The sequence below is a fragment of the Hyposmocoma kahamanoa genome, unplaced genomic scaffold, assembly GCF_003589595.1.
Source record: "Hyposmocoma kahamanoa isolate Upper Pololo Valley unplaced genomic scaffold, ASM358959v1 64, whole genome shotgun sequence".
In the NCBI taxonomy this organism is placed as follows: domain Eukaryota; kingdom Metazoa; phylum Arthropoda; class Insecta; order Lepidoptera; family Cosmopterigidae; genus Hyposmocoma; species Hyposmocoma kahamanoa.
The window spans coordinates 9,380,223-9,400,162 of NW_020653852.1; the positions used below are offsets into that span (position 1 = coordinate 9,380,223).

The 19,940-nt window shown below is 36.9% G+C and overlaps 1 protein-coding gene across 3 annotated transcripts in view; it reads left to right on the plus strand.

Moving 5' to 3' along the window:
* Positions 1-19,940, plus strand: part of LOC113230719 (hepatocyte nuclear factor 4-gamma) — a 78,123-nt gene that overhangs the window by 45,303 nt on the left and 12,880 nt on the right. The window contains exons 1-3 of one of the 3 annotated variants that reach the window (XM_026464780.1): positions 11,584-12,081; positions 16,036-16,219; positions 16,476-16,570. In XM_026464780.1, the coding sequence (XP_026320565.1) occupies positions 11,916-12,081; positions 16,036-16,219; positions 16,476-16,570 (445 nt within the window). In that variant the 5' untranslated portion in view covers positions 11,584-11,915. Of the gene's footprint in view, positions 1-11,583; positions 12,082-16,035; positions 16,220-16,472; positions 16,571-19,940 lie in introns of those variants that run through there. The other 2 variants (XM_026464781.1, XM_026464782.1) reach the window with 2 other exon arrangements.

Consider the following 19,940-nt stretch of genomic DNA (forward strand, 5'->3'; position numbering starts at 1 on the left):
TGTCCTGGAACAGTGCCCCAGAGTGAATTTCGTTGCTTTGGTACTCATATTACAGGGAAATTCCCTAGGTTGAGACCTGCAGGCTTAGCATAAGCCCGAAGACAAAAGTCACCTCTTCTTCGAACTGTCAATTTTCTCGACATTTTCGAGGTGACTTTTGTTTTCGGGCTCATGCTAAGCCTGCAGGTAATTGGTGTGGTTTGCTGGCACATTATTTTTATTTTTTTTATGATACCAAGTGACAGGACGAACAAGTCGTGTGCCTGGTGGTAAGCGACACGTCTATCCATAACAGTTGCAATGCCACTCAGAAAAGCTTTTAATCGCAAGTCTGTGTTCATGGCACCCGCGATTCAGGGTTTCTCTAGCGCGGAGCTGTAAAGGTAAAAAAATACAAAGTCGACAACTTACTTATTACTCCAGTTTTTGCCACTTGCATTTACATTTTCTTTTTTTATTATTACATACAAGTATGTAATCGTTCAAATAGTCAATTGTCTTGTAACTGATAAATTGTACTTTGGACCTTAATACCTTTTGTAATGTTCTAAGAGCAAAGTTCAATTATCAACTATTATTATGAATTAATGGCGTATAGAACGAAACTACTAGGAATTTAATAATTGATAATAATATCCTTTCCACCTTTATCATGACGATGCTATTAATTGATTGATTAATTTAATGTTATTAATTTGACGTAATTGTAAATTAATTGATAATATTTTTATTGTTATTTGTTATTATTTTTTTGTGTAGCTTATTATTATTATTATGGACATCTTTTTTAGACTCTCGCCTCTTCCGAGGTCTAAAAGATAAATTTTTAAATCGGGAGACGGTATTCCCCGGCATTGGCATTATTATTATTACCATTATTTTCTTCTTTCTCAGCCTTTTTTTTGGCTGGTTTGAACCACGCTTACGGACCGAAATCGAGTAAATGCAGTATGGCGTGTATCTATGTGGGGGTGTGTAATATGATCCTACTTTGTCCTTGTCCATTTTATTATTATTATTAATTAATGAATTATTGTGAAGGTTTTAATTATCGTATTAATTTTTTTTTAGATTGTATATAGTTGTCTGACTGAATTTGGAGGAGATACAATAGATATATTATCATGTTGGTCCCTTTTTCGTGAATATGGGCGTAGATTCTGTTCTGATGCCCGATAATGCGCGGCCTCATAATGTTAATTTGGTCAACACATATACTCACGATATCGGTTTTTCGGAGTGGCCAGCTCGCAGTACAAACTTAAATCGCATAGAGCACTTGGGACGAGCTAGGAAGAAGCCTAAGGACGTCTTTAGAAGCGCAGTTGAAGTGCGACACCCTAATTTTGAATTTGCGACCGTCGGTCGTAGTGGCCAGTCACTCCGCTAGTCATCCATGGAGGCTGGACGCGATAGTATATGTTACCGACAAACCCCAAACCCAAGACCGTGTAATTTCAAAAAATAGTGTCGTGTGCGAGACGTTATCTAAAAAGAGATGACACTGGACAGCAAGAGTTGCTGTGGTAGGAGAACAGGTCTCAGTCATGATTAATTTCAAACAAATGTATATCTTATATGTATTACATATACTACTAATATGACCACGTGTCTATAGTATAAATGTTTTTGACGACAAACATGTACGATGGGTAATATTTTTAACTTTTTGCTCACGCCTCTAATAATACAATATAAATATTATTTCATGCCACAGAAAAGTCACCTCTATAAATAGTCATAACTCGCGGAAAACCGATTTTTTTATTCTTGTATAATAGCTAAAACTTGGACTTTGCCCAGCGAAAGTCTTCATAAAAATATTTTGCAATAGACGTACGTTACAAAATTTGTTTACAAACAAAACTTGTAGCCGCTCGGCTCGGTACTCATTTGATAATGTATCCAACTAATTTATTGGTTGATATATACTTTATAATTGGTCTAACTGTACTAATGGCGGCCCTGTGGCCTTTATAGCCCAGAAAATTTGTACGCGAGCAATGTGTGGACGTACCTGAGCCGGATAGACCTTTGTTTCAAAAACTTGGAATTAAATCTATATCTACATTTGCAATTACACGTACAGGTTTCTTAAAACGAGCCTACGATAATCAAAACTGATTTGTTAAACCACCAATACAGACCAGTTGTAGACACAACACTCAAATTGGCATTGTATCTACCTAGGAAGTTGTAAGGCAATGAGTGCAAAAATATATAGGTAATAGTTTTCCTGATACACTACTATCACGACCATTAAATAAGTTTAAATGTTTATTAAAACAGTGGCCAAAAGAGAAGAACACATTGTAGTGTAAACGAAATATTTGAAAAGTAATAAACACTGGTATACAAAAACATCGCATCACTTAAAAATTTGTGATTATTCTTAAATACACGAGATTGATTGAGATGACTTACGCACCTTATCATTCGTACACTATTTCATATCACTTCTTACTACTTATGGAAACTAACAACAACACGTCTCTTTTTTACCCAAAAACGTTTCTTTTTTTGTTTTCACACTTCCTCCAATAAGCCCGTATAATTTTGTCTTAACTAATTGACGTCTGATCATCATAATGTTTGGTCATTCTATGTATGCGATGTCTAGCGCGTTTTTTACTTCTAGATGCTACAGTTGGATTGCATTGTCTTGGGTAGTATTGGCTAATTTTTCGAAAAATTTCAAATAGTCGAAATTTTTCCGGAAAAAATACTGAAATATTGGAAAAATATAATTCGAAGGCTCATTTATTTAGTGTGAATTATAAAATTAAAGTGTATAGCTGAAAAAAATAAATTAGTGTAAAACAATATATAAAATGATTGGACCACAGCAAAAAAAAAATCATATAGGAAATGAAACTATTTTTTCCGGATTTAAATCGCGTATATTTGTTTTTTCAAACAAACCTACGTTACTACGTACGTTAACGGTACGGAGAAACAATCTTTCCTGTTGAAATTAGGATGTTTTTAATTTTAATGGCCTCTCGCAGCATCCTAGGTAGATAACGGACTTCTTTTGCAAGGACCTAGGGTTTGTCAAACTTCATTGAATGTGTAGGTTTATCCATGACATGACCGTTGGGTCGTGGAAAAATTAGTCTTAGGGTGCCTTTAAATTAGACGCTTGTAAAAGCGCTGCAACCGCGCTTCTGTTGCGCTTCAGTAATTTTTAGTTTACTAATTGTGATTGCAAAACTGCGCTTCTAAATATTGTATGAAAATTAATAGCGGCGCAGCTGCAACGCCACTGTTTTGCCGCTGCAGCGTTCTAGAAGCGTCCAATTTGAAATCGTCCTTAGACGTCTTCCTAGCTCGTCCCAAGTATACTCTATGCAATTTAAGTTTGTACTGCGAGTTGACCACTCCATGCACCATGCAGGGAATACCGATATCTTGAGTATACGCGTTGACCAATTGAACATTACGTGGCCGCGCATTATCGTGCATAAGAACGGAATCTATGGCCATATTGACGAAAAAGGGACCAGCATGATTATATCTATTGTATCTCCACCAAATTCAGTCACTCAACTATATAAAATCTAAATAAAACTGGAAGCGCCTCGTCGTTTAATGTATTATTAGTATAATTTATTCGCTATAGTGCTTTTTTTCAATGTCTGCGGGGGACTACGTCACGATAAGCCTACATACATAATTATGCATTTTTATATTACCTGCCGCCATTGACGTCAGAGCGACACCTCTCGACTTCCCACAAACCTGATACGTACGGTCTAAGTTGAAAATATTTCGCGGAATATGTTGGATCCTCATGTATAATGGACCTTTAGTCTATTTTACTTATAAAATGAAACTTGTATTGAACATTTATGCATATATAAACAAACATGGCAAATATTTGTTTGTTATTTGTTTTTTGTGTGTGAAAACAAACAAATACATTCACATGGTAGAATTTAAAACCGAATAATACATTAATTGATATAAATTAAGTCATGAACTGCCTAAAACAAGTTGTGTTGTTTGATTTTTATTGTTTCTTTATTTTACAAAGCTTTCAGAATCAGATACTGTAAAGTCCATAAAATCTTACATAATAATAAGGAAAAGGTCATGATTGTTGTTAAGAAAACAAGCCTTGAATATATATTAACTATAGGTCAGGTTTATTTAACGAAGACGATATTTGATAAGTCATTTCGTTGAAAATATAATTATTTTGTAATTACGGTATCATCATAAATATAGTTCGTTGTAAATGCAAAATAAACGCAATAGTTTTGGTGCTTATTTCTCCTGGTACCTACCATTAGCAACTTCAGTATATAAATATTTCTGGAGAATGTTAACTTACCTATTTCAAGCCGCCAAGCAATAATGTGAACATTACTTCGTTTCGGTTTTGAAGGGTAAGGGTGCTTGTGCATGTACAGGTAGGTACATGAAACTTGTCAACTTATATCTCAGGATGACGGGCGCAACGGCAGCGACCCTCTCATCTTTGTGATTTAAAGCTCTGGGTGGCACTGCAACTACTATGGACAGGCGTGTCGCCTACAGGAGGTAGGCGACACGCCTGTCCTGTCTGTCACTTGGCGTCATAAAAAAAACGTTGTAGGATGTAGGTTCTCTGTCGTTGTAGATTCTCCTCTCAGTGAATTCTGTCGAAATTCACCGGTCAATTTTTTAGTAAAAGTGTGTGTGTTCCTCAACTTGACATTGGTGAAATCATCGATTACTTCGATGGGGCCATAACATTTCAAAGAAGAAAAAGAATTTGTCTATAGAAGTGAAGGCAATCTATGAGACTATCAATCATTATTTTTAATTTCAATGCAAGTGCGCCATAGAAAATACTTTCTCTAGCAATTTGCAAATGTAGCGAAGTAACTTCGTCAATGCGTCGGCCAACAAAGGTACATCCGTCTTTTCTAAATTTCTGATAAATATGTAACATAACTGCTGCACTACGTAATCGCTAAACTCGTGTAATTGTAAGTGGCTTTTAAGTGTATTAAGGGTAATGTTGTAATTACTTTGTATGGAGATTTAATATACTGTTGGGTTTATCTGTGTTAACATGATAACTGGAAACGTATCTAATAATCACGTATTCAACTTAAAGAATAATAATAATTTAAATCACAAATATAATTAATAAAAAAAACCCCATAAAGTTCCATAAACATCCAATCAAATTCACATCCCTAATCAATCAAATGTGCTATTAAGAAAAAAATGTAATCTTCGTACATAGATGTTAATTCTTCATTAAAAATTCTTGTATCCTTCAAGCGCCTGAAGTTGTCTGCCTTGAATTAATCAATAATAAGAATTAACCATTAGTAACAAGTTTTTTTCCGTATATATTTACCTTGTAATATATGGAAAAAAGTTGTTTGCTTAGGAAATGAAACTATTTTTCCGGATTGAAATCGCGTATATTTGTTTTTTCAAACAAATCGATGTTTCGGGCCCTTGACAGATCCCATGGTCACGGTTGTCTGGGACCTGTAAAGGGCCCGAAACGTCGATTTGTTTGAAAAAAGAAATATACGCGATTTAAATCCGGAAAAATAGTTTCATTTCCTGTGTGTAACAATCGCGAAAACCTAAGAACTCGATAAGTTGTTTACTTATTTATATTTCAGTCAAATAACTGTCGTTATCATCTTAAATTCTACAAAGAGACTTATAGTGTGCCTGGTTTATTTCACCATTTTTTGGTAATTTTTTTCAAAGAACAATTTTAATAAAAAGCTCCTTCTGCTAGTTTTTCGGAAATGCGCGTTAATGGCTGCGACACTGTCGTATTTCCTACTATAATTTATGAATTACTACTTTTTTATACTATCAAGTGACGGGACGAACGAGTCATGCGCCTGATTGTAAGCTACATGCCTGTCCATGACTGTTGCAGTGCCACTTAGAGCTTTAAATCGTAAAGATCTGAGGAGCACTGCGCTCGTCACCCTGAGACATAAGTTGACAAGTCCCATGTGCCTGTAATGTCACCCTTACCCTTCAAAACCGGAATGCAATAATGCTAACATTATTGCTTGACGACAGAAATAGGTAAGGTGGCAGTACTTCACTGGATGAACTCTTTGAACTCTTTTTCACAATGAGCTCTACTGCTGCTAAACAAGTGTAATTACTTATAAGCACCATATATTTCTACGTTAGTTTTGATTATAGTGATCCTCCCTAGCTACCGTTAGGGCATACGAGAAGGATACTATAACCTGTGCGCGCACAGGAACATTACAAGTTCAGGTTCTGACCCCAGATCAGCCAGTGCACAGGGTTGTCACCTCTGTCACTTGACTTCATCCGGTTCTTCGAGAGGCTAGTACCTCGGGTGAGCCGCCCCTGGTGCACGTACTCTCCCTATTTTCCAGATAGGTACCGGAGCTGTAGGCATGCTCACTTCCCGTTGCGCATAACTAGCGGTTGCCACCGCTAAGCCGTCGACTCTGAGTCCACTACCAAATATCCTCATTGGTGGCGGAGCTATAGGGCACGCTCACTTCCCGACGCCGAAAAACGACGTCTCTCCAGTTCCCAATAACCTAAGCGGCTGGAGGGACCGGAAGATATCTAGCTTATCCTCTACTAGCTCTCCGAGCTAGTGCCGGAGATGCCAGTCGCAGTGTCCTGCGACAATAGCTAGTCCGGACATAGTTTCCAACTTAAAGGGCAACTCACGTATCCCGCGCGTCTCCTCGAATACAGGCCCTCAACTAGACCACTACTAAGACGCGCTAGCTGCTCACAAGACAGACGCCCCGGCACAAACAAAACCGGGGCAGATAAACATGTCCGTCTCTGCAGCTAACCATAAACCCCAGCGAGTCCTTACCCAAGTCCGGGTCCGCCAGAGACGCCCGTAAAGGCGTATCACTGGCGGAGGGCTTAGCCCAGACGCCCGCCGTACCCTGGTCTTGACGTCGAGCCCGTAGTCTCTCCGGAAAACTCTATCTCTCGGGTCGATAGATAGGGTGTATTTACTTATGATGCAGTTCCTCTTATTGGTCTATTTTTTAAATACGCATATTTCATTTCTGAGTACCATTGTCCTCTCATTGAGTTCTACATTCAGCCACAGATAAGTAGCGTGTAACGAGGTGTAAAATTATTTTCCGCATTCACGTTGGTAGTAAGGAAATTGCCGAGTCCACACGACTTTTCGTTATAATATCATGCACCTATGAGTCACCGAACACAAACAATTTACTAAACTTATTGACGCAAAAATTAGTTCAAAGAAATAAGCATATTTATTGCAAAACAACGAATGTAAGGTGATTTGGAATGTGGTCTATTTAGATATCCTCAGTGGCCTATCGATAAAGAATAAAGAACGATGCCACGGAGATGCGGCGCGAGCGTTGAGACATGTACCAGTTACGGATGATAGGTGCGACCCGGTCTGCCCTCTGATGATAATACAGTTCTTTTAGAACGCAGGGGTGAATTAGGAGACGATATAATGGGGCCACTTAAAACCCTACTACTAGGGACTATAGGGGAAACATTATAGTAACGTGTTATGATGAAGATGCATCAGGAACATCGAGTATATAACCAGAAATAGAGACGAAATGTCATTTAATTTATTTGAAAACTATTCTGCTAAATCAGTACGGTGACAACTGCGCTCTGATTGGTCACCCCGAATTCGAAACAATCGACGAGTGTCATCAATTGTTTCACTTCAAATCGACCTCGATCACTTGATAACTGATCGACAATCGATAAGTTGAGCTTTGCTATAACTGCCTCCGTGGCCGAACGGTTATCATGCCGGCCTGACACGCAGAGGTCTCGAGTTCGATTCCCGTGCCGGGAGAACTGTATGGCCTACATTTATTTCTCTCGTGAGTTTGGGTGTAATTTGTGGTTGTCTTGTGTGTGTCCATAGCACTCGCGGTACAGGGTTTACCTAGTGCGGGGCTATGTCGAGTGTGTGCGTTATTATTATTAAATATTATTATTATAATGGACTAAAATTGAAAAATTATATATTTAAATACCGATGAAATGTGATTCCGTTTGTTTTGTAATTAGATTTTTTGCTGTTTTTCCCACACCGCCGAATAGAACACCCCCATGGTTAGAGATGTTAGCTTTATTACAATAAATACAGCATAATTTTGGAATATACTATATAATAGACGTACACACATGTCAGTTGTTGGCGCTGTACTATTTCAGCTTTCTAATTTATGATGTCAGTGCAAACGAGAGTTGATATTTAAAAGTGATATAAGGTCCATTTGCTTATTGAGTTGCCAGGGATGGATGACCCTTATATCGTCTCTGTTTCTGGTTATATACTCGATGATCAGGACATTCCAAGGGCGCAAAATTATTTGTAACACTTAACAAGTCTGCACAGTAAAAGCAGCAGTTACACAAAAAGGGAATAAATAATCTATGCTACCATTTATTTGTCCTGTGGTTGCAGATCTATGAAATAATACGTAATAGGTTCGTTCCTCCTTATCTACATCCTATTTATGTCTTACGTACTGTCTGTATGCCTAAAGCACCCATTAGGTAATGTATAATTTTTGAAATGTTTCATAGTTCCGCTTTTCGTATCATTTTAATGTTATCGCATACGTGATAAGTATAACTTAAACGATATCGTTTTTGGTTGTATTCTACGTATGGCAAATGTTATCGATAAGCCTATACAAACAAACCAAGCTGATTCCCGTTTGTGACAGCAGCTGAATATTTACTATTTTTACTATTTTGATGATCAATTAGGGCTCAGGTGTCCTTCACATCTGTCTACTTGTTGACAACCTGCGTGACCCAACGCTTTGCACTGTAGGTGCTGCATGAAGAGGTCTCGAGTTTGATTCTCGGTAGGACCAATTTGGAAAATTAATTATTTGTGTTGCAGTAGAGCTCCTTGTGAAAGAGTTCGTCTAGGGAAGTACTGCAACCTTACCTATTTCTGCCGCCAAGCAGTAATGTGAGCATTTCTGCGTTCCGGTTTTGAAGGGTAGGGGTGCTGGTGAAATTACAAGCGCATGAGACTTGTCTCAGAGTGACGGGCGTAGTGGCACTGTCCCTCCGATCTTTGCGTTTTAAAGCTCTGAGTGGCACTGCAACGGTTATACAGACGTGTCGCTTTCCAACAGGCCCACGACTTGTTCGTCCCGTCACATTAATTCATAATTAGGAAAATATATTTTTTTGTCAGGTAGAAATCCGAATGATCTAATATTATATTAAGACAAAGATGGAACACAAAGAAAAATTCCTTCGATCTGACAGGACTGGAACCTGCATCTGTGTGCCAAGCTGGAGCCACCGCTCTACCAACTGAGCTGCAGATCTAGTTTAGTTTTAGTCTAGTTTGTTACAGGTCTTTTGTATTGCTTTTTTCGGCTTTTATCGCAATTTCGCAGATGCATGTTCGAGTCCTGTCCAGAGATGGGCAGTGGGTTAAATCCCAATTGACCCGCCCGGGTCAACCCATGGCCACGATTTTGGGCTGAAACGGCAAATACGGAATTTGTTATACTTAGTTATAATTCTGTACTTATTACATTTTTTTAAATAATATCAGGTGACGGAACGAACAAGTCGTGCGCCTGTTGGTAAGCTACAAGCCTGTCAATAACAGTTGCAGTGCCACTCAGAGCTTTTAATCGCAAAGATCTGAGAGACTACCACTGCGCCAGTCACCCTTAGACATGCGTTGACAAGTCCCATGTGCCTGTAATTTAACCAATTTCGATGTAGTTTGATGTTTTACACGAAAATAAACACAATATCTACCTTTCAATCCTGTGGATTCTCAGAGGATTCACATTACGATTAAATTTTTATGAAAATCGACTCAATTTTCTACGATCTACTATTATTTCAATGCGATTTTCTAGCGAACCGATTCAATAGAAAAGCAAATCGAATCATCTAGAAAGCAATACACTTTTGTTATAATATCATTTAAGTTGAACAAAACTCGATTTACATCACATAAAATATTTAATTGTAAATAGTTTTTGTCCTCGATTTTGGGCGTTAATGAGATTTAAACCTGGTTTAAATCAACAAAGCGCCTGGTTAGATCACGAGCGCTTTTGCATCTCTGGTCCTGTCAGATCGAAGGAAAATTTTATTTGTGTTCGAGATTTGCATTGATAATTATAACAGACTAGTGGAGTAATTTCACAAACAAATAAATGAATCATTGTAGCAACATGATATTCAATAAAATCAATATAATGAAATGTTTTCATAATTTTTTTTGTTTTTATAATGTCAAGTGACGGGGCGATCAAGTCGTACGCCTGACGGTAAGCTACACGTCTGTCTATAACAAGAGATGACCTACCTACCACCCACAACTTTTAAATTATCTTCGTCATTAAAAGTACAATTGTCTAAAACGTAGTGTTTTTAAACTACGAAGTACGATTCAAATTCTATAAGACCTCTTTATTGATATTCCTTGTAACGACGATCATAATGTTATTATTAACACATATTGGGTCTTGGCAGTTGTATTATTGTAATTATTTGAAAACATCGGTTCTACAGAATACAGCGAAACATATTGTTTATAAGGGAGCTTGATTACACATTGGGGGTAACAAAGGAACAAAGCGTGCTGAGGTGATATGTGACAGTAATTAGTCACTGTATGTTTATGGCAAAAGCTACTGGTCGTCAGCTGGAGCTGTGAGTCGACGCGACGCATCCGTTGCTTCCGATAACGATGACTCAACTTACATGGACAGGTTTTAGGGCAGGGCGCCGTTGTTTTCAAGCGCAGTTTTCGGTGTTTATTTTTTGTTTCGGCGATAAGGGTTTAATTTAAAAACAAATCTTTATTGTCTTCGCCCCTTATCAGAGAGTGCATTGGAGATAAATTATTTTTTCATAATATTATTGTGTCAAAGAAACTATTATGTATTGTGCAAAAATCTCTTCGATTCTCCCTCTGAGTCACTGAACAAAATTCTAACACACCCTCCATAACGTTTATGAAACTAGAAAACGGACACTGGCAGAATTTAGACTAAGTAGTCACAAGCCATTCATTAAGAAAAAAGAAAAAAAAACTATCATTTATACTATATTTGTATTGTATGTCTGGGGGTTTACTCTCGTTCTTCCTACGACATCCGTCCGAAAAAATGCTGTCAACTAGGTAATACTTAAACAAAACTAAAAAAAAAAAATTAAAATGCAATGTCAAGTATGAAGCATCATTTGCTAATGATACGTCTTTGCGTTCATGCGTCTTTTAATTTGATCGAGTATTGCTTATTTGACAGTAATTGTTTAGGTCGGATGTCAAACGAGAGTACAGGGCCAGATTTTAATTAACAATGATAAAAAATCGTTTCCAAAAGCGTTTCTAGTGTTAAACGCGTTTAACACTAGAAGCGGCTCTGTGTATCTATCTGTTGTCGTTGGAGTATTGCTGATCTTGCTGATCTAGCTTCATTGGCGCTCTAATCATCGTCAGCGGATTACCATTGAAGCGGATGTCGTTGGGTGTCACGATCAACAAGTTTTCAGTTGCCGAGACGACGCGCGCTAGATAGGTCGTGTGTAGTGACATACCTACAACTCGGCGGACACACGAGTCCCGTATGACTCGTCAACACAACTATCGTATCATTAGCAGACAATAATGTGATAAAATCGAAAACATTACCCGGAACCGACGTAATTCACTCATTTGACGGACAAATATTTGTAGTAATTTTCAAATCATCGTATTTATTAACGACTCTTACACGAGACCGGTTTGATAACAGTGTCAATATTTAAGCATTAAATCACCTGCTGACTGCGATTATTCGAACATCGTTATTATCTTCACCCTCTCGAGTGTAGAGTCGGGCATTGTCAGTGGTCTGTGAAAGTCGGAGGCGAGTGGTGGTGTTTGTGCTAGGATGCCAGTGTTGGGGTACGAGATGACGTCACAGGAGTGTTCAATGGGGTATGGGATGCTGGACTACGTACCCCCTTGTCCGACGGAATGGGAGAAGTCGCCGTACCACATGCACGCGAATAGAAGCCCATTGGAGGACAGGCGCTCAAACATGATTTATACTGAAGGTGTGTTGTCAAGCGAATTTAATACCCATTCATCTTTGTTGATACTAAAGTGATGGTGCTATACTTTTAAGAAATACGCATGTATACAGTATTTTTATTACGCAATGCGTAATGATATCTACCACGAAATAAAATGGTAGTTTAATTAGTTTGTTGTTTTTGCTACTTACTACCTTTTTTTTTGTCATTTTGGTTTATATGTAGGTACGACAGGATTGAGAATCCATTGTATTTTTAATGTTATTATTTACTTATTTAACGATACATTTTAATTGCAAATCAAGAAAATAAGGAATTCTAATGTTCGTTAATGATTACGGTACGACAGCATTGACGCATCATCGTATAGACCTGCCAATAAATTTGTTTTTTTGTAACTTTCCGCTGATTACTTTATAACCAACATCAGCTGGAAACGGTTCGCTGTTCAACATAGGCCCCCGCTATAGAATACCACCGCACACGGTCCTAAGCCGTCGATATTTTTCATAATTCCTACTCACGATTGTAATGGCTTAAAGGGCTACAGTTATTTATATACCATGTATTGGAACTAGTTTAGTCTCTCAAGCGTATTTTGTAAGTGCTAAAAATTAAGCAGTGGTAGGTTGCCCATAATAACGCTCTCTAATCTCTCCTGTTGCTGCAACAGCTGCCAAAATCTCGTGAAGTATCAAAAATGAACATTATTTTCACATTTTCATCGAAGCTCATTCCTAAAATAGTGAATCTCGTTAATATTACCGTCAATTCAAATTTTTCCGTATACGTTCGTGTTGCCTGAAAATGATTCCTTTTAATGTTATCGGATAAATGGCATTCAGAGAAATATTTTCAAAGTCCCCAATCCGAAAGCGAGTCAACAGGGCTCTCAAAGACTGGCAGCTCTTTTGATGTTACAGCTTTCCATGGGCCACGATGAGCACCTCTCATCAAGGAGCTGTCTGTTCGTTTGTGTCCTATTATAAATAAAAATAAAATTAAAAATCCGCACTGGTGCAGCATGCGGATTATGGCCTAAACCCTTTCATTAGAGGAACCCGAGTTCAATAGAGGGACGATTAATGTGTTGACAATGATATCATCGTTTACCTATACTGTAATCAGATTAGGTCTACGTAATCGAATCAGAAATGAGCAACTCCGTAGAAGAACGAAAGTCACTGGCATAGTTCAAAGGATTAGCAACATATCTCGTAGAACTGACACCCGTTGGGGCAGAAAGGTTCTCGAATGGAGACTACGAACCGGAAGGCGTTCAGTGGGACGGCCCCTTACTAGATGGACGAATGACCTGCTAAGGTCGGCGGGTAACCGATGATCTGCACGTCGCGCCCGATCAAAGATTTCCAGACTATCCTAGGCCTCCGCCTATGTTCATCAGTGGACGTCTTCCGGCTGATATGATGATGATGATGAATCAAATTATCTCCGTAGCCCAATAATTACTGCAATAAATTTTTGCTTGCGTACAAGTATTGTATAAGAACACAGATTCGACATTTTATATTATTATATCGTAATAAACATAATTTATTATTAATAGGTATTTACATGAAACGGTAAAACACCAAATGGTGTAAATAATATTACCGACAGCAATTTTATAGTAACAGTCAAATTTATCTTGAACTTTGTAAACTTTGAATAAACATTATAATGAAATACAAATAACGGCTAACAGCTTAATGCTAAACTTGCATTATTATCACCGTAGTTACAATATGGAGACTACACACGCTGAGACTTTGCTACATCTCAGTTCTCTATCTCTAAATAATTATTTATGGACTATGTAGTTTACAATCTGTGTAGTATATCTTGAAGCATACTATACATACTTCATTTTGTTTAATTACAAGAACACATCGAAATTGCGTTCCGTTTTACTATACACAGTATTAAAAATCCCTAAAGATTTTCTGGAAATTGCAGGTCAAAAATAATTTGTTTTTAATTCAGACTTTCTAGATTTTGTACAAAAACCCACTAAAAGCCTGGTTAAATTTTGCATTTATTTTAGTACCAAGAATGCAACAACTCTTTTTCATTATTTTTTATTATTATTTTAATAATAAATATATACACTAAGAAAAAATATGCATTTACTAAAAATGATATAACGTAAACATTTGTCGCGTGCGATAAATACGAGGAAAAGACACTAGTTCTGTACAAGTGCCAAAAGGAGTGTAACAAAAAATATATTGGTAACAAATATTTATTTAGTTGACATGGTCATATGGATATTGGAAAAATACTGATGATTTGACATTCTATGTTTGTGGCATCATTATATGAAATAAATATAAGCGAAAATAAGCTATAGAAGTTGGCACTACAAAATAGTAAATGTCATCATCAACCCATTTATACGTTCCACTGCTGGGCACAGGTCTCCTCTCAGACGAGGGTTTAGGCGAGGTCCGCCACCCTGGCTATATCCAGATTGGGGACTTCACACGTTTTACGAGTGAATCTTCTTCGGCGTGCAACTTTCTTCACAATGTTTTCCTACACCGAAAGCACATGATAAATTTCTAATTAAATATCGCATTAAATGTAAAAAAGCTCTATTCATTTTCATAGAAAAGTAATATTATGTTGTTTCATATAAATTTTTCAATGATATTTCAACAATCACACCAATGACCTGGTCGCAAAGTAGGAAATTCCTTGTATTGTGAGTACCAGAGCAACAGAATCATTCCGGCGCACTGCCACGAAAACACCCATTCCAGGACCAATTTAGGAAAGTTAATTTCCAAATTGGTGCTACCGAGATTCGAACCGCGGTCCTCCTCATTCAAAGCCCACAGTACAAACCATCGATCCATCGAAGTCGTCAAATAAAATCATCAATAAGGCACCTTTTGCACATAACCGAATCTTAATTTGCCAATCGCGAATTGGTTTTCGGGCGTCAAAAATAAACGAACAAGAACTTAATTCGACGGCAAATTAGTTTTAAGGATCGAATAAAAAAGGATTGAAATAAATAAATTATACAAACACCGCATACGTAAGCGGTGTTGGTAAAAACCCTGGAAAAACCCATTACATTATATATAAATAATCATTAATGTATACCTACTACCTTAGTTCACAATACATTAGCAAATACTATTTGTTTTACACTTAAGCAGCTACATATATATTATAGGAAGTTGCAAAAACTGTAAAAAAGACTAACTACAAACTAATGTCGTCTTACAAAATAAAATGCGTCAATCCGTATACTTTATAATCGCTCTTATGGGATATGTATTAAGTACACAATCATCTAAGTGCATGAATCAAGTCTCTTAAAAGCCTGTCTGTCCATATGTGTGTCGATGAGATATAATTGCCTTACCTTACAACCAACTTTCTTTCAAATTTCTTGAACAACGGACGTTAAATTTTCTAAATCTAACACAAATAAATACGAAAATGAATGCCGAGAAAAATAACACTGACTCCGACTTCCTTACTCTGTAAAGGTAGTGTTATAATTAGTTGTAAGCAAAGTGATAATTGCCAAGAAAATTGCTGTATTAATAAAAATAAATTGCAATTAGATACAGTTATTATCGTGCATATTATTTTGTCATAATTACGCTTGCGCCTAATTTCCGATTCAAAGCGGATTTTTGTAGCTTTGACAAAAAGTACATAACTGGTATTAAAACTGTTTTTGTCTAGACTTGATTCTTTTAAGCTGGTATTGGCGGTTTATAAGCGCAAACAAAAATATAGCTACGACTCCCGGTGTATACTTATAGCTTCACTGCGATGATAAACCCACCTGTCAAGCTGTTGACTATTTCAACTTTTCCGGAGATGCCATTGTCCGTCAGACTAACAAGTATATAATAGGCCAATGTGGCGGTGTAAAGCGATCCTTGTCTACTTCGTGGGTTTTTTATGGAATACAAATCGACAGTCAAAGAATCAAAACTTTAATTGTTACAGACAGTGATATGCAACTAGAGACGAGCAGCAGTGAGGCAAGCGCTGTCAGTTCAATACCGTTGTCGCAACACTGCGCCATCTGCGGGGACCGCGCTACCGGCAAGCACTACGGGGCCTCTTCCTGTGACGGATGCAAGGGATTCTTCAGACGGAGCGTTAGAAAAAACCATCTCTATACTTGCAGGTTAGTTTTTTGGTATTTCTTAAGGTAAGTAGAGCAAAATTAAACGAAACATGTCAAGGTACAAACATCTAAATTTAAATTAAAACGGAACATTATTTTAATCCAAATAAGAGACTTCAATATTATGATCTGAAAGTTGTGACAGCAAAGCCAAGACAAATAAAATTATAAGGACCTACTTTTGTTATATAAAGATAATGATCAAACCCGCTGTCTCAACGACAATTTTATTCAAATCAATTGCATTTTATTACAGATTCAACAGAAATTGTATAGTGGATAAAGATAAAAGGAATCAGTGCCGATATTGTAGGTTAAGGAAATGTTTCAAAGCTGGTATGAAGAAAGAAGGTGAGCATAATACTTATAAATACACTCATTGACATATTTAGAGGAATGTTAAAAAAAACGTTTAATTTTCAATTTCAACTGTTTGTTTCATATGAACGTTGTTATCATAATCAACCTTTTTAACCGACTTCAAAAAAAGGAGGAGGTTCTCAATTCGACTGTATGTTTTTTTAATCTATGTTACGCGATAACTCCGACATTTGTCAACCGATTTGGATGATTCTTTTTTTGTTGGAAAGAGGGTCAGTAGTGCTCACATTTATTTTTGAAGAATATTCCACCTCTAAGGGTGGCTGTCACGCATGAAGACTTATTTTTATTTATCCAAAATTTTATATGAGCAATTATTTTAATGGTTGAATTTGCTATTAAAGGCATTTTTCTCTCTCAATATACTTTAAGCAGTGAGCACCGATTTTTATTATCTCCTGTGTTAAATCCCGTTTAGTGGCGAACTAGGAGGTCAATCCGGATTTGCGCACTTTCCGGTAACCGATTTCAATAAAATTTGGCAAATAGATGTAATTCCACGAACATTTGAGGTCGGTTTTTTTAGTACTTTGTATTAGCGTTCCTATTTGGTTCCTCTAAATATGTCCATGAGTAATATATGTATATATTATATTATATATATGAAGGTAGTTCGTTTTTATTTTTTTAATTTAGTGAATGCTGATAAACAATAATATGTCAACAAAATTATCATCAGTTTTTATTATGTTCTGCAAAAAGTTTTAGAAGAATAGTTGTTGTTTATGATGATAGTAATATAGACCCGCGAGGTTGTTAATATTTTACAAATAACCCTGTATAGGTTTTTCGATACCAGTTTTCCTTGTAGCAAACTACAGAGTATAGGTTTACGCTGGTAATACAAACACCCGACGACGGTGTCGTTTCACTATTGACTAACAAATCTTCATTGGCTTTGTTAAGAAACGTTACCTAATTATGTCAATAAGTTCTCTAATACCATCGAGTATATAACCAGAACCCTCTACGTATTCTGCCATATCATTGCTGTGACAACTGGGCACCGATTGGCCAGCCCGAATTCGAAACAATTGACGGGTGTCGTCAAAGGGTGTCGATTGTTTCACTTCAAATCGACCAATTAACTTGAGCTTTGATATAATGGACGAAAATTGCAAAATTACATATTTAATATTTAATTACCGATGAAAATTGATTACATTTATTTTATAATTAGATCTTTTGCTGTTTTTCCCCACACCGCCGAATGAAACAGCACGCCATTGTTAGAGATATCTTTATTACAATAAATACAGAATATTTTTGGAATACACGGAGACGTACACACAGATCAGTCGTTGGCGCTGTCTATATTTCAGTGCAAAAGAGATTTGATATTTATGAGTGATGTATCACTGATGAGTTACCAGGAACGTATGGCCCTTATTTCGTCTCTATTTCTTGTTATATACTCGATGTCTAATACACGTAAGACTAACTATAAACAATTTAATTGAAATTGAAGATTATTACTTATGTAACGATTTATTTTCTGGTAAGAATCTTTTTTCGGATCTGAAATCGCGTAATCCAAAGGTTTTAAATTTTACAAAAAATAATTTCAAGAAAACGTTTCAATCGAGTTCTTAGGTTTACTTAGGTTTCCACGACAGCTACACACTGGAAATAAAACTATTTCTTCGAGTCTAAGTGTCGTATTCTAGAACTCTACTCAATGCTCAAGTCAGGATTTGAGTATGGTTTAAAGCACTCGAAATCATACTCAAGTCCCTGCCATTAGGGTCGTATTTCCAGTGCTTGTGTTTCCAGTGCAATCCTAACTTGAGCATTGAGTAGAGTTCTAGAATACGACCCTGAATCGCGTAAACCAACCGTATTTACCAGTAAGCGCGCTACTAGAATATCAGTTGTAAAAGTCGACACAAAGTAGTCATAATTATGTTTACAATTTCATATCGCACATATTAATTAGGCGTGAGTGATTAAATAAGTTTCCCGAGATAAATGCGGTTGCTGCACTTTCATCTGCAGAAAGCTTGCAGTGGACAAAGCTCAAGAGTCCTTGAGCGATTGTTTACTGATGACTAAGTAGGTACTGTACCTACTATAACAACAGATAAACGTACTATTGCACTCTCCTCTCAATGCGGAGCAAAACCGACTTTGACATGGCTCTAATACGACTTATTAACTTCGGGGTGACAGGAGACCACAATAAATGATATAACACCACTATATAGTATAAATTCATTGCACATAACATTATTGCTTTAAAGCAATTGTTTGAAAACGTAAGGAAAACAATTTATTCTTTCATAAAACCGCAGAGTTATTATGAATAACTACCTATACAACTTAATAGCACATGATGTCTAATAACAGGTAAACAGTAGAAAAAACTTCATTTAAATCTTGCCGCACACGTCCAACGTAATGGTGTGATTCTATCAAAGATTTCAATGTCAGGTTTTTGTCTCAAAATTAATAGTTTTTGTTGAAAATCACGTTTTTTTATATACCTATTTCCTTTGACGTTATATCGCGTTATTAGTATACGACTGTATGAGAGATATTGATTTATAATCGTCACGTTATTGCTATTTCTGAGACAACATATAAATGGTACGTTCTAATCATGTTGGAACTTTTAATGGCCCGAGACATGTGTGAAATTTCTTCCATAGATCACTTATTTTTTTATATACCTTTATTTACATCATTATCCAATCTAGTCACTGAAACTGGCTAAATTATGAAAAGATGCCCTTTATAGTCTCAAAACTTCAGTCCCCTGGTGTGTCGCAACTCCCGAATGGAATATAATAATAACGCACACAGTCATAGCCCCGCACTAGGGAAACCCTGTATCACGGGTGCCATGGACACACACATAGGCAGACAACCACAAATTAAACTCAAATTTACGAGACAAATAAATGTAGGCAATACAAATATTTCTCCCGGCCCGGGAATCTAACACGGGGCCTCTGCGTGGCAGTCCAGCATGGTAACCTTTCGGCCACAGAGGCAATTTAGAAGGAATAAAAAAACTTGTTTAAAAGTTGAATTACCCCAAGCATCAATTAGAAATTGTCTTACTATTTTAAAGTTAAGAAATGAGCCGTTCTGTATAGTCAAGAGCAAGTCAAGCTTTACACTTTGTACTTTTTACCGTTCTTATCGTAAGCGGCATAGAGTTGGATTTAAATCTGAAGTGTCAAGCTTGACGTGCTCCTGTACAAGAAAATACATTCAGCCTATTGCTTATTTTACACCCAAGATTATTTAATACTTTTGTCGCTGCAATTTGTTCAGTTCCCTGGAAAACATGTGACACAATATTATCATAAATAGTAGTTTTCGTGCAAATTTGCCA